The sequence below is a fragment of the Sebastes fasciatus genome, chromosome 18 (genome assembly GCF_043250625.1).
Source record: "Sebastes fasciatus isolate fSebFas1 chromosome 18, fSebFas1.pri, whole genome shotgun sequence".
Taxonomy (NCBI): Eukaryota; Metazoa; Chordata; class Actinopteri; order Perciformes; family Sebastidae; genus Sebastes; species Sebastes fasciatus.
In genome coordinates, this window is record NC_133812.1 from 22,502,569 (window position 1) to 22,525,158 (window position 22,590).

The 22,590-nt window shown below is 43.2% G+C and overlaps 1 protein-coding gene across 3 annotated transcripts in view; it reads left to right on the plus strand.

Annotated features, from left to right (window-relative positions):
- The window catches only part of syne2a (spectrin repeat containing, nuclear envelope 2a), a 90,080-nt gene that overhangs the window by 63,771 nt on the left and 3,719 nt on the right, over positions 1–22,590 (plus strand). For 2 of the 3 annotated variants that reach the window (XM_074614846.1, XM_074614847.1), the window contains exons 93-105: positions 196–318; positions 2,014–2,169; positions 4,694–4,852; positions 8,552–8,718; positions 12,790–12,952; positions 13,420–13,610; positions 14,015–14,165; positions 17,809–17,991; positions 18,145–18,282; positions 18,598–18,789; positions 18,936–19,230; positions 20,331–20,399; positions 22,308–22,435. In XM_074614846.1, the coding sequence (XP_074470947.1) occupies positions 196–318; positions 2,014–2,169; positions 4,694–4,852; positions 8,552–8,718; positions 12,790–12,952; positions 13,420–13,610; positions 14,015–14,165; positions 17,809–17,991; positions 18,145–18,282; positions 18,598–18,789; positions 18,936–19,230; positions 20,331–20,399; positions 22,308–22,435 (2,115 nt within the window). The remainder of the gene's footprint in view (positions 1–195; positions 319–2,013; positions 2,170–4,693; positions 4,853–8,551; positions 8,719–12,789; positions 12,953–13,419; positions 13,611–14,014; positions 14,166–17,808; positions 17,992–18,144; positions 18,283–18,597; positions 18,790–18,935; positions 19,231–20,330; positions 20,400–22,307; positions 22,436–22,590) is intronic. The other variant, XM_074614848.1, reaches the window with a different exon arrangement.

The following is a 22,590-nucleotide window of genomic DNA, read 5'->3' on the forward strand; positions in this document are numbered from 1 at the left end:
AGTCATGGTATTTTTATAACTTGCAGAAAAGCAGATTATCTCTGCGAGTTCCCCAAAATCTACTGTTTAGGTTTTCATAGCAGCCCAGACCTTTTGTGGCTGAACATTACAGGTTACTCATCATAACGTGTCAGGTATTTATTTGTTAAACTGACTCCTGAGATCTGCTTCCTCTGTGTTCTGCTGTTTATTTAGAAGTGGTCTCCGTGTCAGAACGGGATAACTAGTATCACACGTGAGCTGGATGAGCTGAACACTGTGCTGAAACAGGTGCTGCCTGAGAGACCGCAGGACTCTGAGGGCGAGAAACGCATCCAGGTAATTACAAAACAGCTATTCCGTGCGTAATCTTGACTGCATTCTTACTCCTAACTACTGGAATAGCAATAGAATAAATCACAGTCCTTGAGTATTTCTACCACCACTTACTCATAATTGAAGGAAGTTGTTTCACAGCCATTTTTAAAGAGGCACTTGACATTTTAAAAACCTTTCATCAACCGGGTCCTGACATTGACACAGAAATGATCCATTTGTCCCTCCTTGCCAAACTATAGCATACACTTGTTGAATGTTATTAGAACACTAGCATTATCCAAAATAATGTGAGGAATCTAATAATAATGATTTTATTGTACTGATTTTTACCATGGAAACAATGAAAGTAGTTCAAAACAGCTACTGTTATACATTTTGTGCAAGCCAGTCTGCACAAAACTGCTTTTCTGGGAAATTTGGGTGTTAGGGTACCGGCTGATTTCAGTGTTTTAGAGTGCTTTCACAAGCCAACGTTTAGTCCATTTTGATCAAACTCTGGTGCGGTTTGTTTGGGCAGTCGTGAACGCAGTAATCACACTCCGGTGCAGACCAAAACAACCAGTCCTAGACCTCTTGCAAGACGTGGTCTCGGACCGTTTCCAAAACACACTGGCTCCTTCGTCAGTCCTCTCGGCAAATTATTTTTTTTATTTGGTTTGCTTTAATTTGTGCACTGTGAAAACGAACCAGGCTAAATAGAAAATTAACCGAAATCAATTTCACTCTGATTAAGACTAGCCAAACAGACTATCGCTTATTAAAGTTTACTACTTTTAGGTCGATAAGAAATAAATTTATAAAAAATATTTCCCCGACATACTTTTGTATTTGGCCGTGTGGAAAAGACTTTGGAAAAGACATTTATGTGTGGAAATACCGTTTTCAAACATATAATAGAACAGAATAAACGACAAATTCAAATGCGTTATTCTAAGGACTCTACTGTTGGCCTTTAGGGACTCATGACCTTAGTATTTATAAAATCCTAGCTACGTCCCTGTGGCTAAAATGTTACTCGGTATCACTGCAGCTAATCATTTAGCAGCATACAGAGACAGTCTCCCAAAAGTCTTTGTCTGAACACAGCAGGATCCCTTTTAGGATGAATTTTCAGCAAAAGTCCAAAATTTGCAGTCTAATGCCCAAATTACTTCTCAGTATCTGTGCTTGATTTTTTTTTTTTGAAAAACAGGCACTGACTGACAGAGTTCATTTCATAACCTGATATTATAACAGACTTGGCATGGTTTGGGATGGAAATTGCAAAGTAAAAATTACAAATAATGGTTTTGTTATGGAGTTATCTCACTGGAAATGAGTAATCATTGTACAATGTGTATGACGTTTAAGCATAAAGTTGCCTCATCAGTCCCAATAGATCAGCAGCATGAATCTGTTGGGTCAGCTGGTTCGCAAACTGGCCAAAGTTCCCCCCACCCTTCAACTCCATCAGAGGCCACCCCTCATCCCACCACAGCGCCTCTGAGTTTACCCCCCTTTCCCTTTATTTAATACCCCCCTGCTTTCACTCCCCTCCCCCTTTCTACCCCCTCTACCCTCCCCCTGTCCCGTCCACAGCCCTTTAATCTGGACGGTCAGAGCGAGTGAGAGGTATAGAAGCGTGTGCACGCAGCTTGTACATGGCTGTCTGACTGGCTGTCTCTGTATGTATGTGTGTGTGTGTGTGTTATGCAGGAGACAGACCTCGCTCTGCAGCGTTTGACCAGCGGATTTAGTGAACTGGCCACCATGAAGACGGACCTGTCCCAGTACGTCGCCGCCGGTGACTCGGCTCTGCTGGAGCAGCAGCTGGAGCAACTCCACGGTCAATGGGAAGAGCTGTGTACGAAGGTGAGAACTGACAAACAAGAAATAGAGAGAGAGCGAGAGGAGAGGAGAGGAGAGGTCATAAAATGAACCAGAGAAAGTGAGAGATTGTGAGAGGGTGCAGGTGGAGAGGAAGGATTGGGGAGGAGAGAGGGACAGAGGGAGAGAGGGAGGGAAAAGTTGCTACCAGCAGTGTCTTGGCGCTGACCAGCAGCACAAAGCCTCTGCACCGCTGGGGCTGCACACTCACACACATGCACATACACACACTCATTTGTATGAGAAAAGAGCAACATGTGCTGCTTCATGGAGGGAAAACTATAACATCTTGTCCTCTTGTTAACACTATAACAACTTAACTGTCTCCATGCAGGTCAAATTAATTTGTTTTCTTAACATTACTACTGCAAAAGTGCTAAAACTCAAACGTATTGTTTGTGTCAGATGCATGCTGTATGGGACAGGTCTAGTCTGGATTTGATTGCCTCCAAATCAAGCTCTCCAAATGGAGCTCCTTCTACTTGTATCAGAGCATACAGACAGCTTTTCAGGTTGTAATTGACTCCAACAGAACAATCACATGAAACTCTCAAACAGGAACAGCCTGTTAATTCTGTAACTGAATTAATGGTTAGAGGAGCTCTACTGTATAGGCTCAAATTCCTACAGTTAAGTCTTATGGCTTAAACACAAACACGCTCTTGTTCTTGAGAAACCAACGGTTATGATATGCTCGGGACATTTTTGTCAGCTATTAAGGTTATGGGATCATTTGCAGTCATGCTAATCGGGTCCCCAGTTAGAACCGGCTGCTTCCACCTGCTCCTGTCTTGGCAGGAGTTACTGGGATTCACAGATGCAGCAACAGCAGCCAGTATGTTTCCTGTTGTTGGAGGGTGTTCTGCATGTAGAAGTCTGTTTATTATCTGTTCAACCGTGGTAGCTGCTTATCCTACCTACTTTATGTTTGTCCCAAAACAAACCTGAAACATAAAACCAAAACCATTGGATGTCTTCAAGGGAATACCTGATACTGAGTGTTGAGTATCAAATGTAAAAGCCTACATGCATGCTGTACAAAGGCGGAATCATTTTTTGTTTCATATAACAAAGTACATACTTCATCCATCGCAAAATTATGTTATGCCACTCTTTTCCTAAATTGCCAAACTGCTGGAAAAAGGACACATTAAGTTAGGTTATTTGAGAAAACGGACTAATGTCAGCTGATCACACACAAGATTTTTCATCCCTCTTAATTGCTGACATGGCCCGGGGGCATGGATCTGAGCCACAACCGTTTCCTGTGCATAGCTAACAGGTTGTAGGTGGGGGAAGCCACTGGAATGGGTCCGCTGAGCAGATGGCCTGGCTGGGCTAAAGGGATTCAGTGGACGGTCTCCATTGTTCCAGGGGGGAGCACAAAGTCCTCACGGGGCGACTCAATCCTCACAATGCACCCTAAATTCTCCAGAGTCCGAAAGGCCCGGCAGAGTTAGAACATTAAAACCAAGGCAGGGCTCATTTAAATCAAATAAATGCCACTGGTCAGTAAAATATAGCTGGTTTCAGACGTGCCCCGTGGGCTTCGCTAAGCCCTTTAACCTCCAAAAGATCATCAGCCCCCTCCTCAGCGATGTAATGGGGTGTTTTCATGGCATTAAGCTGTCATTAGGAAAATGGACCTTGTTAATTTTATCAAACAGCCAGAGTCCCTTTGGGATTTCTCTCAATTCAGTTGATTACTGATAGAGATTAAATGGCACTGGTAATAAAAGAAAACACTTAATATCAGTTCATTTGGCTGTTTTTTATTCACTTCTGTACCATGTAATCTGTCGTATTGAGCAGTGCTTCTCTTTAGTAATTTACCAGGTTATATGTCCCTTTAAACTAATCTCAAATCTACAAAATGTACTCTTGTGTCGTATAATTCTATCCTGGATAAACACCAGGAAGTGTCATAATAAATAACCCTGTCTCAGGCTGGATTGATATTTGTTGAAATACAAGGCACCGCTGTTAAACAGTTGAGACGTTTTTACGTGCAGTTGTTCCCGGAGAGTCTGTAGTCAATTTGGCAAAGAAAGAAAGCGCCTAATTTTGCAACTGAGACATTTGTTTACATGTTGTCAGTTTTATGGTTTGTTTAAAAGCTATAAATCATGTTTACTGCTTGATGTGGACAACGCACATTAATCCTGTTTGTCCCTGAAAAACAGTCATCTGGTTACCCTAAAAACTAGCCATGATAGAAGCATCAAAAGATGCCAAAAATGTATCTGCTGTCAGTCATGTACAACTGCAGTTTTCCATGCAGCTCTTGTAACTTGTACCTAAAGGATCAGTAGATGCACCATTACTGGTCTATTTCTAACTGCAGCTGGCACCACAGGTGTCCTGCCATCACTTTAAAAGTTTTGAATGGCTCACGAAATTGCACCAGGTAGTTTTTAAATATATAAATACACCTGTGTGTTCATCAAATCATCAAACGGTGATCATGCGTGTGCGAAGTTGCTAAATGCCACCTTTTGACTCTTCCCAGGTATCCTTGCGCAGACAAGAAATCGCGGACCGTCTCAATGCCTGGACCATCTTCAACGACAAGAACAAGGAGTTCTGTGATTGGCTGACTCAGATGGAGAACAAGGTGTGCCACAGCGGAGATCTGAGCATCGAGGAAATGGTGGAGAAACTGAAGAAGGTACAAATGCTCATGAATATTAATATCTTCATATTCACACACATGGAAGAACAGGTGTTTCCATACGTTAAACATTCACACATTACTGTCAAAGACCCTTAGGAAATGACTGTTTTTGAGTACATTTGTACAACTATCCACACATTATACTACATCAGGACATAACATTGATTAGAGTTCTCTAACTTCAGATATGACTGCTGGATTAGAGTTTACATTGCAGGTATTATTTCATCGGTATGCTCCTGTATGCACATTATAAAATTTTTATAGGGGATACTACTTGCGCCTTATTCCCTATGAATAGCATATTCTTAAATCCCACAATCAGCCCATGATTTGGGGCATGTATTGTACACCACTTGTATAGGTTGAAATCCATACATGAGCAACATGTTTATTATAACAGATGGTGGCCTGGAATGGGATCGCCATGCTGCCCTTTGTTTATACACAACAGTTGTCCTTTCAGTGACTGAAAGCCTTTTGTACCTTCCTGTCTCATCATGTATAGCATGCTCATTTAGTCAACAAGATAATAATTGGTTTGGATCATTGTTTTTGGGCTGTTAGATGAGATGAGCACTTTGATAATCCCTTTTTAATTAATGGTATAGCTAAAGATGGCACTTCCTGGTGATAACCGACTGCTCCCTCCAGGGCATGGAAACAGGTGTTTGGCAGGTTGAATGAACGGGACACTGAACAGGGGTGGTGTGTTGGTGACACTTTGAAGCATTCCTCTTTAATGTAATTTTAACTGAATTCCATAGTTGTGTGTTTTTCTGGTCATTTAAAGCTGTAATAGACGAGATTATGTCAAAACTAAGATGCTTACTTCTCTTCCTTTCGATGCCCTTTTGCTTTAAAGTAGGGCTATCAATTGATCGCGTGATTGTCCATAATTAATCATGCTTAATTGCAAATTAATCACACTTTTTATTTGTTCAAAATGTACTTTAAAGGGAGATTTGTGACCTGCTCCATCATTATGAGTCACATTGACCCCGAAACACATTTTGAGTTATCTGTCTGACTGTAAAGAGGAAAGTCTCAGCTTTATGGCAATACCAAGATTATCTTTCTACGACAAATATTCGATGAGATATGCTCTTTCAAAGTTCGACTGTCATGGAACATTACTTTTGAGAAAAAGGGCATTAAAGATAAGAATTCATATTCAGCCATTTTTTGCATTGATTAAAACACATTTATTAAGACTCAAATCTAAATGAACACAATATTTCTTGGTCAAAAGTGACACCCAACATTTCATAATGTAGCCTACACATACCTTCATTCATACATGTGCACATAGTCACGAGCACGTGATGTGCACGTGGCCACGTGCACGCGTATGACCACAAGCAGTACAGTAGTTAGGGCTAGAAGTCCATGTAGAAAAGAATCCAAAATTGATGGAATAAAATTGATAAAATATATAAAACATATACTGTACATATGATATAATATATAGTATATATGTTTATTTCAATATAATAATAATTATATGAAGAACACACAATTAAAAATATTAAATATGGAGCCATGTGCACACAGGTACATGCACAAACTTACAAGTCCATATCCAAACAATAAAAAAACATACTAGAAAATGGATAACATATGAACAAATATTATGTACATATTATGTATGTACAATATTATATAATATAATATATAATAGAAATATAGATATAATAGAAAGACTATGAAATGTGTTGCCTGTGCACATTCTGCTGGCTTCTCCTGGAGCTCACTGCGTCCTTTCACAGGGTCATGTGGGAGCTGATCTTCTCAAGGAGATCCAGATGTTTCTCATCTACAAAATGACATAAAGGGAAAAGCATAAAGTGAAAAATCAAGTCATCTCAAAGATTTTAAGCTGGCTAAATCATGTTGAATCATTGTTGAATAAGGCCTGATCATTATCATATTAATACAGCCCTATATTAATTAACATAGCCTATTCACCATGTGATATCAGATTAATATACAACATATCATTTTACTATACATTAAGCTATTTCTTTTGCTATTTAAAATGATATCCTCCAAGAGACACACACCTGAGACAGACAGACAACTCAGAGACACACACCTGAGACAGACAGACAACTCAGAGACACACCTGAGACAGACAGACTACACACAGTGACACACACATTAGTAGCTGCTATTAATGCTTCTTAGCCTGCTCTAGGGATTTTAAAAGTCTTTAAAACAAACAGATAAAATAAGGATAGTGTAGTTTAACTATCAGAACTTACCATCAGTCATTTCTTTCATCTGGTCGCGTCTTCTCTCATCTCCTCCGGAGTAGAGAGCGGCGCTGTTGTACAGTTTGCAGCTACACTGGTACTCCCGGCCGGGCGATCTCAGTCTCTTTAACACTGTCCTGATTTAATAACTTTAATCAGAGACATTTCGTGCCACCATCGGCTCAGCCATGAGTGGAATATCTTCTTCCTCGCCTTCCTCCAACTCTCTTTCTCCGTCCTGATCAGCGGATTGAGAGCTAGCCTAGCCTCTAGCGTTAGCCGGGCGTCCGTCCCGGCTCGGCGCACCCGCTGTCCTCATCACCCGGTGCGGTGAAATAATCTGAATTTAAGTCGGTCCAGTTGTCGTCAGATGTAGCACCTCTAACAGGAATTTAATTTAAAAGTCGAGCAATGTTTTCCTCACGTGAATTCATCTTGTCAAGCCCGTTATCTCCTCTGTCAACCAGCTCTATTGAGCCGCGTCAATACACAGCGGACTTCCGGTAAAAACTTTATGACAACGTTATGTTTAAGAGCTTCAAAACTAGACTTATCATTTGAATTTCACATCGATTCTTACTTTGTATTAAAGCTGAGACTTTATTTATTCAGAAATGAATAAAAAAACAAAAACCTCAAAACACACTTTTTCATTAAAAAAACGTGTTTTTACAAGAATGCGCTGCCGCGACATCCGACTCATTTTGATAGAGCGGGTCACATTTGTCAAATATTTAATACTCTTATGAACATGTGGGTAAATATGCTGCTTTATGCAAATGTATGTATATATTTATTATTGGAAATCAATTAACAACACAAAACAATGACAAATATTGTCCAGAAACCCTCACAGGTACTGCATTTAACATTTTAAATATATGCTTAAATCATAACATGGCAAACTGCAGCCCAACAGGCAACAACAGCTGTCAGTGTGTCAGTGTGCTGACTTGACTATGACTTGCCCCAAACTGCATGTGATTATCATAAATTGGGCATGTGTCAGAGGTCAAGGGACCACTTTGAAAATGGCCATGCCAGCTTTTCCTCACCAAAATGTATCATTTGAAGCGTTATTTAGCCTCCTTTGCGACAAGCTAGTATGACATGGTTGGTACCGCTGGACTCTTAAGTTTTCTAGTTTCATATGACACCAGTATCTTCACTCTAGATTGGCCGAATGAGCATAAAACATACAGTTAATTGATGTTATGCTTTATGATAATTGGGCATTAATGTTTTCTACTCCAGCTGAAATTTGCATCCATATTATACAGGGATTAAATCATGTATTGTTCATAATGAAACAACACTACTGAAAAAGAGTCAGATTTTAAATGTAGTCTGCTTTGGATGGATGCCTTTTGTGAGGTTTTTCCTGCTTTTCCTTGAGGACATGATGTTTATAAAGCACAATGTTATTATGTTTCCACAGGACTGCATGGAGGAAATCAATTTGTTCAGTGAGAATAAAAGCCACCTGAAGCAGCTGGGTGAGCAGCTGCTGTTAGCCAGCGACGAAGCCAAGCAGACGCAGGTCAACGGCTCGCTGCAGGAGGTCAACCAGCGGTGGCACAACCTCTTCCACCACATCGAAGCCAGGTGAGAGCAGCCACAGCCGTCACAGAAAGCTGCAAGCGGTGGTTTAGTTGTGTGTGGTTGTTTCATCACTTTAAGCACTTTCCAGAAAAGGAAATCAAACAATGTTGGACTTTTCAAAGGCAAACGGTAAAAGGGTTGTTAAACTGAAAATCAAAGTGAGTGTGTCTGGATGGTCTTTCAGTACCACACAATAAATGTCACCCCATTATTAGCATTCCACACAAGCACCTCTCACAGCAAAGCAAACTCTACATTAAAGAGCTGCATTATGGACTGAAAGGCTTCAAACTGGGAGTCTGTAATTAAACAATAGCTCTAATGCGGATCCATCCACCTGCTGTTGTTAGTCGTGCTCTGCAGCTGTCAGGAATACATGTCTTCTAATGTACAGACTGTATGTTAAGCCCCTGTGATGGTAAACTGTTACTGCCCCCCCCCCACCCGCCCTCAGACAGATGGACAGTCCTGAGGAAGAGCTGGAGATGCAGACCTGCACATCCAAGCTACCCCCATAAAAAAAGCTATGCTTACGTCTCAGACAGCACCATATGTCCACACTGACACTAACATGAGGGAGGGTGGGTTAGTGTGAGAGGGGCTGGGTCTGTCGGCATGCATTAATCGCTGATTATCAAAGTGAGATCCCCTCCAGATTTCAGGGGACTTGAACACTAATCCTGAATTCTTGACCTTTTTACATTTTCCGGTTATTTTTGTCAAGAGTTTATTTAAAAAATTAAGCAGCTGGACAGTTTTGCAAATGGAGAAAGTAACATAAAAAATGTGCTCAAATCATGACATGGAAACTCAAGTCCAACAGGCAACAACAGCTGTCAGTGTGCTGACTTGGCCAAAAGTGCATGTGATTATCATAAAGTGGGCTTGTCTGAAAAGGGGAGACTCGTTTTCATTCGCACATTTTGAGGTGAAAGGTCAAGGGACCAGGGACCAGTTTTTCCTCACCAAAATTTTGCGCAAGTTTGTAGCGTTATTTAACCTCCTTCACGACAAGCTAGTATGACATGGTTGGTACCAATGGATTCCTTAGGCTTTGTAGTTTCACACGATGCCAGTATCTTCACTCTAGCTTTAAAACTGAGCCCACTAGTTGCGTTAATGCATTAAAGAAATTACTGGCGTTAAAACAAATTGTGTTATTATAGCAGTTCACTACACTTTTCTTAGAAATAGAAACTGCTACAAAAGACTTGGAGTGCATCCAGACCTTCAGCACATTTGAAGCCTTTAGTTCAGCTGCTAGCAACAACTACTTTAATGCAATAATCAGGTAGTTTGAGCAGAATTATGTTTGTAAAAGTTAAATGATAGAATTTCAAGAAGCACATGTATAGTAATGTGAAAAGAGTTTTAGTCTCTGAGTAACTTTGAGCCCTCCTGTTGTCAGCTCTACTTTAACTCCAACCATATATCCTCACTTATCCTCCAGCTCTTTTCTGCTCTGTTTTTCTCCGTCCATTCTCCTCTTGTCCTCTTTCCTCTGCGAGGACCCCTGACCGGCTTTTGTGTCTTTGTTTGGCCTCGGCATGAAGCTGCTGGCCTTTGTTCGGCTGTCGGAGGTAGAGAGGGAGTGAAAGAGAGACAGAGACAATTTAGTTGACAAGGACGGTTGTATCTGCAGAGGGGACGGGTACTTTCTGGACAGAATTTACACCGACTCTATTATGTCTCCATTACACGGCCATAAACATAAAGCCACATTAACTACACACACATACAAACCTCCCCTGACTATAAACTGTACATTATTCCTTTAACTATAGGGGCTTGGAATCAGTTGACACTTCCAACACCAGAGTTTTGGTACAGTTTTTCAAAACATAATTTTTAAGGAATCCTTTTTATTTTCATTTAACAAAATGTACCAAATTTCTTAGTGCATGATTATTTAATGTTGTCTTAATACAAGCAGCTATATAAGAACTGTGTCTGCGTAAAAACACTCATAATTAACCATTAACATAAGCTTTTCCAAGACAGTTCATGAACTTTAAAGGTACAGTTGATAGCATGATAACATTCAGCCACTAGATGTCACATTCTCCCTCCCCCGTTCCATTGACTTCACAACAAGTCATTGCCAGGCAATTTACCGTCAATCTCAGCCATTTACGTATCTGTGTTTTCCACACTAAGTGACGACCCAGAGATACCACGTGATCCCAACGTCGTTATACAACAAGCCTTGTTAAAAGTGGGAATCAAATGTCCGATATCTTCCACATAGATAAACAAAACATTAATTTTGGACCCGCCAAAATGTTTAAAATGATTAATTCACAATCATACCTTTCTAAAAGTTCAATCGTTTTTTTACTCTGAAATCTAAACTAACATCTTGAAGAAGTAAAAAGACTAATATCTTAACTCTGAAGGTGTAAAGCTCCAACCGGATCTCATAAGAACAGATCTAAAAGGGCTCTCACACATTCACACACACACACACACACTCAACTTATCTATACTCGTCCCAATGTCCTGCATCTGTTTGGGACCCTTTCATGCATTCTTCAGCCCAACACTTAACACTCGCAGCTGTTTTCAGTGCTTATTATTTTGGTGGAGCGCGTCCGTCTCCCTGCTGGACCTCGACAGGAGAGGAAGGATCAAATGGGGAAATTAACTCAAACTCCCAAATGGGGCACACTTCAGGCTTTTAGGCCTCAGAAGAGAGCTCTTATTGTCCCGAGCGTTGCCATGACACCAGTCAGTGGGATGCAGTGTGTGTGTTCAGGAGGGGGTCAGTTGCCATGGTGACTTTAGAAGTTCTACTGTAAGATACCTGAGAATGATGTAGGTTAGTGGAGAGCTAAACTTTCATTCTTTTTCTGTCTTTATCTTAGTTTTATGTTTTCTTTTTTGTCTTTTTCTCATTTTTATCTGTCTTTTTTCCTTTCTGACTTTTCTTACTTTCATATCTCTTTAAATTTTCTTTTCTTTCTTTGTCTGTTTTTTCCCTCTTCCTTCTTCCTCTCTGTTTCTCTTTCTTTGCCTTTCTCTTTTTCTCTTTATCTTGTTTTTTTTCTTTTTTTGTCTTTTTCTCATTTTTGTTTCATCTTTGTCTTTTCTTTCTGACTTTTCTTATTTTCATTTCCGTCTTTTCAATCTCTTTTCTTCTTCTTTCGGTCTTTGTTTTTTTCCGTTATCTTTGTTTTTGTCTGTCCGTTTGTCATTTTAAATTTTTCTTTGTTGTTCTATCTGTCGTCCTTGTCTTTCTTTTTATTCTTTTTTTTTTTAAATTACATTTATTTGCAAGGTTATGTACAAAAAAACATGAATCTCATACAAAGACAATAGATGGCTTTGTACCAGATTTAGCTACTACTTTTTTTTGTTGTCCTTGTCTTTTAATTATGACGGCGTATTAGGGCCATTCTAGGTTTAAAGAATAAAAAAATTATGGAGCCGGGGGAGGGGTGTAATATTCAGAGAAAAAACTTCCAAGATTAAAGTCGTAAATTTATGAGAAAAAAAACGCTGATTTGTGAGAAAAAAATATCATATATTTTGCACTCGGCGGCTCACGTTACCACAGTGTTTAACGGTGGCATATATGGTGAGATGAGGTTTATCCAACCTTGCAAAGTGAAGCGAACCCCACTAATTTTCATTACCACAATTTTTGTCTCATAAATTAATTAATTTTTTTCTTGTAAATTTTCAACTTTAATCTCGGAATCTGACTTTTTTTTTTCTCTGAATATATTACCCTCCTCCCCTGGCTCCATAATTATTATTTTTTTTGACCTGCAATGGCCCTAATGCACTCTTATTTTTAACGCAAAATTGTTTTTTTTTTAAATATTTATTTATTCAGATACTCCTCCTAATATTTGCTTGCTTATGTTTTCTTGTGGATTACTGACAAATTATCTCTTTGGGCCTTTAAAAACTAGTCAAATTGATCTCTTTTTAGTTGAGAAGCACTTGGTTAGATGTTGGTTAATCCACACAATGAATTAGTACGGTCATGATTGCTTACTTGAATATGGGTTACTAAATATGAAATTTGGATTATGCAGTTTATAAAACTGTGTGTTTGTGTGTGTTTAGGGTGAAGAAGCTGAAGGAGACTCTGGTGGCGGCGCAGCAGCTGGATAAGAACATGAGCAACCTCCGCTCGTGGCTTACTCGCGTCGAGGCCGAGCTGTCCAGACCCATCACCTACAGCGTCTGTCACCACCAGGAGATCCAGAGGAGGCTGGCCGAGCAGCAGGTACACACAAACACACACATACAGTTACTGCTAACCCAGTCTACCAGTGGTTTAAACAGATTTTTTAAACTTCAATTTCTGTTTGAGGTTACCGCTTCTTGAAATGTCCTTTCTTTTGTTTGATCTTTCTTTTATTGTTTGTATTTTATTTATTTATATGTGTTTCACTCTTCTTTCTATTTGGTGATATTTTTCTTGTTGTGTTTTCATTTGTCTTTACAGTATTGTTACATTTATTTTTATGTTTCTTCTCTCACTTTTAGTTTTTCTGCTCCACTGTCACTCCCAATCACTCTTTGTCTCTCTTTATAATTAATAATTCATATCTGTCCTTTGTTTAATTTTGGGAGTGGGTGGTCTCATGCAGAGAGCTCCTGTCTTCCATCTGTATGTCTGTGGACTGATGTTTAGCACATGGTGTCACTGATGTGACGTCTGTCTTCATGTCCGTCCATGTGTCTGTTCAGGAGCTGCAGAGGGACATCGAGCAGCATACGGAGGGCGTAGCGTCGGTGCTCAGTCTGTGCGACGTTTTGCTGCGGGACGAAGATGCTGCTGGCGGCACCGAGGCGGAGAGCGACTCCCTGCAGGAGACCAGCCACAGCCTGGACCAGCGCTGGAGGGCCATCTGTACCCTGGCTCTGGACAGGAGGCTCAGGTAGGAACTAAAACCCCCACACACAGATACACTGTATGGTGTCCTCACACTTTTCACCTCATATAAATAAGTCACATCAGTGCAAGATCAAGTTTTCAAGATGTTACACAATAGGAGGAACATATGATTTAAATAAACACCTCAACACATCAAGAATATCTGCCCATTTAGTTAATTTCTAATCAAATCAATCACTAAAATGAAGTTTAAACATGTTGATTAAGAACTTTTATTTAATGCTTCAAATTTCAAAAACTCAAAAGATTGCAGATGATTAATAATGGCATGGTTTTTCCAAAATCCAGGCATTGCTTGTATGTAAAAACATCCACTTATTGGTTAGAAAAGCCTTCATCAGTGTCACAGAATAACTGTAATAACTCAAGTACGATTTCTCCCTGTAGGATCGAGGAGACGTGGAGACTCTGGTGCAAGTTCCTCGAAGACTACTCGCGGTTTGAGGATTGGCTCAAGATCGCCGAGCGCACCGCTGCCAACCCCAACTCTGCAGACGTCCTTTATACTGTCGCCAAGGAGGAGCTCAAGAAGTTTGAGGTCAGTTGTGAGGTCGGCAGACGGAACAGACTTGGAGTAGCTGTTTTGATTTGCTTGTCTGTTTTCTGAAAGTGAAACATTCTCATTGTGCTGCGTTCAATTACATGTGACTGAATTCATGCCACGGAGCCCGGCCGGGGATACCCCGAAAAAGGAACGTGGCACCCCCCTCCTCTCCATCCTGTGGGCTCACCACCTGCGGGAAGAACCGCTTGGGTCGGGTGCGCTGCCACACGGGTGGCAGTGAAGGCCAGGGACCTCGACGGACTGGACCCGGGCGGCAGAGGCTGGCTCTGGGGACGTGGAACGTCACCTCTCTGTGGGGGAAGGAGCCGGAGCTTGTGCGGGAGGTGGAGCGCTACCAGTTGGATCTGGTAGGGCTTACCTCTACGCACAGCCTCGGTTCTGGAACCGTACTCTTGGATAGGGGTTGGACTCTATTCTTCTCTGGAGTTGCCCATGGTGTGAGGCGCCGGGCGGGTGTGGGGATACTCACAAATCCCCGGCTGAGTGCCGCTACGTTGGAGTTTACCCCGGTGGACGAGAGGGTCGCCTCCCTACGCCTTCGGGTTATGGGGGGGAAAACTCTGACTGTTGTTTGTGCGTATGCACCAAACAGCAGTTCGGAGTATTCGGCCTTCTTGGAGACCCTGAATGGAGTCCTGTATGGGGCTCCAGTAGGGGACTCCATAGTTCTCCTGGGAGACTTCAACGCGCACGTGGGCAACGATGGAGACACCTGGAGTGGCGTGATTGGGAGGAACGGCCTCCCTGATCTAAACCCGAGTGGTCGTTTGTTGTTGGACTTCTGTGCTAGTCATGGATTGTCCATAACGAACACCATGTTCGAACATAAGGATGCTCATAAGTGTACGTGGTACCAGAGCACCCTAGGCCGAAGGTCGATGATCGATTTTGTAATCGTATCATCTGATCTGAGGCCGCATGTTTTGGACACTCGGGTGAAGAGAGGGGCGGAGCTGTCAACTGATCACCATCTGGTGGTGAGTTGGGTCAGAGGGTGGGGGAAGACTCTGGACAGACCTGGTAAGCCCAAACGCGTAGTGAGGGTGAACTGGGAACGTCTGGAGGAGGCCCCTGTCCGAGAGATCTTCAACTCACACCTCCGGCGGAGCTTTTCTGGCATCCCTGTGGAGGTTGGGGGCATTGAACCCGAGTGGACGATGTTCAAAGCTTCCATTGCTGAAGCTGCGGCGGTGAGCTGTGGTTTTAAGGTCTTAGGTGCCTCAAGGGGCGGCAACCCTCGAACACCGTGGTGGACACCGGTGGTCAGGGAAGCCGTCCGACTGAAGAAGGAGGCCTTCCGGGATATGTTATCTCGGAGGTCTCCGGAGGCAGTTGCAGGGTACCGACGGGCCCGAAGAGCAGCAGCCACTGCCGTGACGGAGGCAAAGCAGCGGGTGTGGGAGGAGTTCGGAGCAGCCATGGAGAAGGACTTTCGGTCGGCACCAAAGTGCTTCTGGAAAACCATCCGGCACCTTAGGAGGGGGAAACGGGGAACCATCCAAGCTGTGTACAGTAAGGATGGGACACTGTTGACCTCAACTGAGGAGGTAATCGGGCGGTGGAAGGAGCACTTTGAGGAACTTCTGAATCCGACCAATACGCCCTCTATGGTAGAGGCAGAGCTGGAAGCTGATGGGGGACCATCATCAATTACCCTGGTGGAAGTCACTGAGGTAGTCAAACAACTCCACAGTGGCAAAGCCCCGGGGGTTGATGAGATCCGCCCAGAAATGCTGAAGGCTCTGGGTGGGGAGGGGCTGTCTTGGATGACACGTCTCTTCAACACCGCGTGGAAGTCGGTGACAGTGCCTAAGGAGTGGCAGACCGGGGTGGTGGTTCCCCTTTTCAAAAAGGGGGACCAGAGAGTGTGTGCCAATTACAGGGGTATCACACTGCTCAGCCTCCCTGGTAAAGTCTACTCCAAGGTGCTGGAAAGGAGGGTTCGGCCGATAGTCGAACCTCGGATCGAAGAGGAACAATGCGGATTCCGTCCTGGCCGTGGAACAACGGACCAGCTTTTCACTCTCGCAAGGATCCTGGAGGGGGCCTGGGAGTATGCCCATCCAGTCTACATGTGTTTTGTGGACTTGGAGAAGGCATATGACCGGGTCCCCCGGGAGATACTGTGGGGGGTGCTGCGGGAGTATGGGGTGAGGGGGGCACTTCTCAGGGCCATCCAATCCCTGTACGCCCAAAGCGAGAGCTGTGTTCGGATCCTCGGCAATAAGTCGGACTCGTTTCCGGTGGGGGTTGGCCTCCGCCAGGGCTGCGCTTTGTCACCAATCCTGTTCGTGATATTCATGGACAGGATATCGAGGCGTAGTCGGGTGGAGGAGGGTTTGCAGATCGGTGTGCTGAGGATCTCATCGCTGCTTTTTGCAGATGATGTGGTCCTGTTGGCATCATCGGTCTGCGACCTCCAGCACTCACTGGATCGGTTCGCAGCCGAGTGTGACGCAGTCGGGATGAGAATCAGCACCTCTAAATCTGAGGCCATGGTTCTCAGCAGGAAACCGGTGGTTTGCCTACTCCGGGTAGGGAATGAGTCCTTACCCCAAGTGAAGGAGTTTAAGTATCTCGGGGTCTTGTTCGCGAGTGAGGGGACGATGGAACGTGAGATTGGTCGGAGAATCGGAGCAGCAGGGGCGGTATTGCATTCGCTTTACCGCACCGTTGTGACGAAAAGAGAGCTGAGCCGGAAGGCAAAGCTCTCGATCTACCGTTCAATCTTCGTTCCTACTCTCACCTATGGTCATGAGGGTTGGGTCATGACCGAAAGAACGAGGTCGCGGGTGCAAGCGGCCGAAATGGGTTTCCTCAGGAGGGTGGCTGGCGTCTCCCTTAGAGATAGGGTAAGAAGCTCAGTCATCCGTGAGGGACTCGGAGTAGAGTCCTTGCTCCTTTGCGTCGAAAGGAGCCAGTTGAGGTGGTTCGGGCATCTAGCACGGATGCCTCCTGGGCGCCTCCCTTGGGAGGTGTTCCAGGCACGACCAGCTGGGAGGAGACCACGGGGAAGACCCAGGACTAGATGGAGAGATTATATCTCTACTCTGGCCTGGGAACGCCTCGGGATCCCCCAGTCAGAGCTGGTTAATGTGGCCCGGGAAAGGGAAGTTTGGGGTCCCCTGCTGGAGCTGTTGCCCCCGCGACCCGATCCCGGATAAGCGGTTGAAGATGGATGGATGGATGGATGAATTCATGAATCTTGAACTGTTGACTTGACGGACTTCTATTGCAAGACCAAAACTGTCCTCAAAGTGTCAGGACACCATTTTCCACTGCCAAGAGCTTGATTTATTACCCACTTAAGAAGACTAAGCAAATATTCCCCATTATTTTAGCTTCTCTTTCTTTAAAATTACTTAACTGATTAATTGATTTTCAAAATTGATACGGAATAATTATGGTCGACCAACTCATATTTTAATCTACCTGTCGTGTCAGCTCCATTTGACATGAGAAGGAGGAGGGTGAGTCACACACAACTAGAAGAAAAACAGGCAAATGGAATAAACAAAAGCAATGTGTTCACAAGACTTGTTATAATATTTGGAGCAGTAATCCCATTTTGTTACTCTGTAACATGGTTCATCCCATCTTCCTTTGTTCTTTTTAGGGTTTCCAAAGGCAGGTTCATGAGCGGCTGACCCAGCTGGAACTGGTCAACAACCAGTACCGCCGCCTGGCCAGAGAGAACCGCACTGACCGAGCCAGCCAGCTCAAAGCCATGGTCCACGAAGGCAACCGGCGCTGGGACGCCCTGCACCGCAGAGTGGCTGCCATCCTCCGCAGACTCAAGGTACATTACAGAGGACAGAGGGCATGAAGGGCGCTGACCAGGAACCATATAGTTTCCACAATTTACGTTATTTTTCCTGTCATCACTCTGCTGTTATGTATGTCCAAAAATCATACTGTCTTTTCTCTCTCTACTTCTTCACCTTTCTCTCAGTATTTCACAAGTCAGAGGGAGGATTTTGAAGGCACCAGGGAGAGCATGGTGGTCTGGCTAACCGAGCTGGACCTGCAGCTCACCAACGTGGAACACTTCTCAGAGAGCGACGTCCATCACAAGATCCAGCAGCTCAATGTGAGGACATACTGTAACACACACAGACACTTGTAGCGATCGCACAAGGCACAAACTGCTAGTCACGCTCAATGTGTGAGAAAAAAGCTCTCCTCAGTTCATTTTTAATTTTTCTGATTTTAAGCTTCTTTATGTCTTTTCGAGGAGAAATGATCTACGACCAAAATGTCGTATGGAAAACAATATTTCTCCAGCCAGTTCTCTTGGTGCTTACATCTTGCAGCCATTAGAAGTTTGAGCTACAGTTTTTAAACTATGGGTCATAGTACATTTACCATCTCTGTTCATCCAACCATCCAATCCTCTTTCCTGCAGAGTTTCCAGAAGGAGATCACCCTGAACACAGAGCGCATTGACGGGCTGATAGTGTTTGGAGAGGGTCTGATCCAGAAGAGCTCACCGCAGGATGCGGCCCTGATAGAGCACGAGCTGGAGGATCTGCACTCGTACTGCCAGGAGGTTTTCAGCAGACTAGTCCGTTTCCACCAGCGCCTCAGCCAGCCCCCGGTGAGCTGGAGAACGCACACATACACTGCATCCATTCTTCCGTTCATAACGTGATTTATGCAATGTTTTTCAAGATTATTTGGGGGAGTTAATATAACTGTACTGTTCACACATCTGGCTGAATACTTATTATTTCTTCCCCTTAGCTGATCAAAGAAGAGCCAGAGCTCTCTGGTACCACCTTTTCCCTGGAGCCGAGCTTGGAGCTGATTGGCCGACCGTGGCTGGGACGGAGCCTAGGAAGCCTCCCGGCGACACCCACCCACCTGCTGGCCTCTGCGCTTGAGCGCTCGGGGCGGGAGACCCCGGTGAGCGTGGAATCCCTGCCGCTGGAGTGGGACCACACCGGAGACGTAGGAGGGTCGTCGTCACATGAGGATGATGATGATGAGGAGGAGGAAGAAGATGAGGATGACAGAACTTACTTCAGTGCACTATCAGGTAGATCTACAGGAAAACATATAGATTTATGAAACAGCAAGGATTCACAACTGTGATGTTTGAATGGTTGTTGCAAAGGAGACAAAAGGGAGACTGGAAACACCAGAAAGCCAGGGATTACATGACACCCAGGAACCTTGGCATGAAATTTAGATTTAGTTTCTCCAGTTGCAATGCAAGTAAAGCTTTTGAATCCCTAAAAATGTTCCTGGATTACTGGAAAAGCTCCTGCGGTGGAAAAGGATTTCTTCAGTTCTGCTGGTAGCAAAAAGATAAACATCTGATTTAATGGGATTTCTTTAAGATGTTAAAGGGATAGTTTCCATCTTTTGAAGTGGGGTTATATGAGGTACTTAAACATAGTCAGTGTATTACCTGTTATGCCTCCAGTTTGGAGAAAAACAGACAGGAATTACTGCACAAAAGCAAAGCGATGTGCTGCTGCGGACGGGACCGGCAGCAAAACATATTTTAGCCACCTAAAAACATCAATATCAGTTTAAGTGTTTGCTATATTTAGAATATTATCACCGCTTTACCTTGTCGTCAGACAGCCCTTTCATACGAGGAACTGAAGCCGTCTTATCCATCTATTCTCTCTTCAAAGCCACCAGACTCCATTGACAAAAACAGCAATTTTACCAGCAACTTCCGTGTTAACTGAGGTAAAATGACTGTTTTTGTCAATGGAGTCTGGTGGCTTTGAAGGGAGCATAGATGGATATAACGGCTTCAGGTCCACGTCGGAAAGGGCTTTCTGATGGCAATGTAATATTATAAAATAAATATTTTATATATATTAATAAAAGTATATATTATAAATAAAGCGTACACTTAAACTGATATTGATACGTTTTTCTGTCGGCCCCGTCTACAGCAGTACATTGCTTTGCTCCCGTGCTGGTACTCTGTCTGTTTCTCCAAACTTAGAGCATGCAATACACTGACTATGGATAAGTACCTCATACAACCCCACATCAAAGCATCCTTATCCCTTTAAAGCTAAAAAGAAATGCCAAAATGTAACATCCATTTCAGACACACATACACTCAATCCCAGACATCCATACTCCTCTCGTCTGACCCCTCTCTCCTCTCAGAGGGCGAGATGACTGAGAGCCAGGAGGAGTTTGTCGAAGCCCCGGAGGCCCTACGAGCCTCCTCACCGGGTAGGCAAAAAGAAAATCTTCACCTTTCTGCTTAATAAATCCACTCACAGCTCTTCACGGTGAAAGAAGTTTCCAACAAACATCTTCCAGCAGCTCATGTATCACTCTGTGTACATATATTTGCTTGTCATGCTGTTGTTGCTGCTGCTCCTGATACTTCCTATAGCGGTGGTTTGGAAAATCCTTCAATGCCAACGCAAACACTTTCTACCTTTTTCCTTCTCCGCCACATTTTTGTTTAGCGGGTATTCTTCATTTTAGACTCAGTGTGGTGTAAAAGGGCACTAACTGGCTAATGGGTAGGATATACAAAAAGCTTTCAAAGCACTGGTAAGATATATTTTATTTTATTATTTTGGGGTCTTATATTTTCTTGTAAAATAGGACTTTAAGTGGCTCTGTACTTACACTGGTCTGATTTTGGTTAAACTTGTCGCCAGCTGGTTTTATGATTTATACAGTGGCTGCATAAATTATATGTCATTGGATATTTTTCAACCTTTACGAGGATGGATCTCTCTCATTTATTTTTCCACACCTGCAGAATTTACATGTTTCTTTGCATGGGTCTTTCCCCACCAGTTGTGTTAATTTGAACCCCTTTTATCCTCCTCCAACATCCTGTCTTTTATCTTCCTCCCTTTTTCTTTCCACACTTTCTTCATCATTTTATCCACCTCATTAAACTCCTTCCTCACTTTGTTTTACCACCTTTCTGTTCGTCCACTTCACTCCTCCATTCATTTCTAGATACATCTACAATAACCCTAAATAAACAAGACCTTCTTTGACCTTCCACTGACCTTTTACACCGTCTCAGGCGGCATTTTGGGGGAGATCTGATTTATTGTTTTACTGCACAGAACAGCAAGGGTTTCATCATAATGTATTCACAATAGGGCTGTCAAAGTTTCTTTAACACGACTTGCGATTTTAAGATTGTAGCGGGCTCAGTTTTAAATTGAGAGTGAAGACAGTCGCCAAAGAGGATAAATAACTCTCCAAATGTAGGCAAAATTTTGTCGAGGAAAAACTGTCATGGCTATTTTCAAAGGGGTCCCTTGACCTCTGACCTCCAGATGTGTGAATGAAAATGGGTTCTATGGGTACCAACGAGTCTCCCCTTTACAGACATGCCCACTTTATGATAATCACATGCAGTTTGGGGCAAGTCATAGTCAAGTCAGCACACTGACACACTGACAGCTGTTGTTGCCTGTTGGGCTGCAGTTTTCCATGAAATATGGACAATCATATGATTAATCGTAATTCAATATTTTAATCAATTGACAGCCATAATTCACAGTAATTTACAAAGGTATCATAACATATAAGTAGCATCTTTAAAACTTGTCGCCTTAATTGTTAAAGGACTGGTGTGAACTGGTTTCCGGCTGCTCTCTCTCTCCTGCTCAAACATGTGATGACATTATAATGTCCACACAGATAACAGGCTCTTCAGTTTCCTGGAGTGGGTGATTTATGCTTGGGTGGCATCTTTACCAAGTTTTGCAACTTGGAAGTTTTCATCACTTATCACCGTAAATGTTCTTCCAGTGTCTGCATGTTTCCGTCAGAGGCATTAATTGAGTTGACAATAGTAAATTGTTCCACATGCCGTCACAGTTTTGATCCTGATGTTTTTAATCACTCAATAGAGAGCTGATATGTGTAATATGTTTTGCCAAAACCAAAAACTCCCACAAGGGAACATTCAGTACCTGAGAGTCTGATGACCTGCGTATAACAATCTGTCTCACTGACCAAGTAATTATCTGTCAACAAATTTAAAAGATACAGTACACCCAGATTAGAAGTTTTCTACGAAATACTATTAGTTTTGTTATAGCCGAGGGTGTTGTACATTAATGTCGGTTTAACTCTCGTTTTTTTGTTTTTGTGTTTCAGTTTCAAGCCGCTCTGTGGCCGAGTCTCCAAGGTGGCGATCACAAGGAGACGCAGGAACACAACTGGACTCAAAGGGCCACACTGAGGCTCCACCCGCCCTCACCAGCACCCCTCTAAAGCAGGGCTATGTACGTTTCAACACTATCGCCCCAGTGGGTACAAGTAAACCAACACCAGTTAACCGGGGGGGGGGGATATGGACAGAAAACAATAACTGAAACATGAGTAGATGCTTCATACAGTGTGTGCAGCCTGTTTGCAGCTCCAGCTGTCAATACTGAAA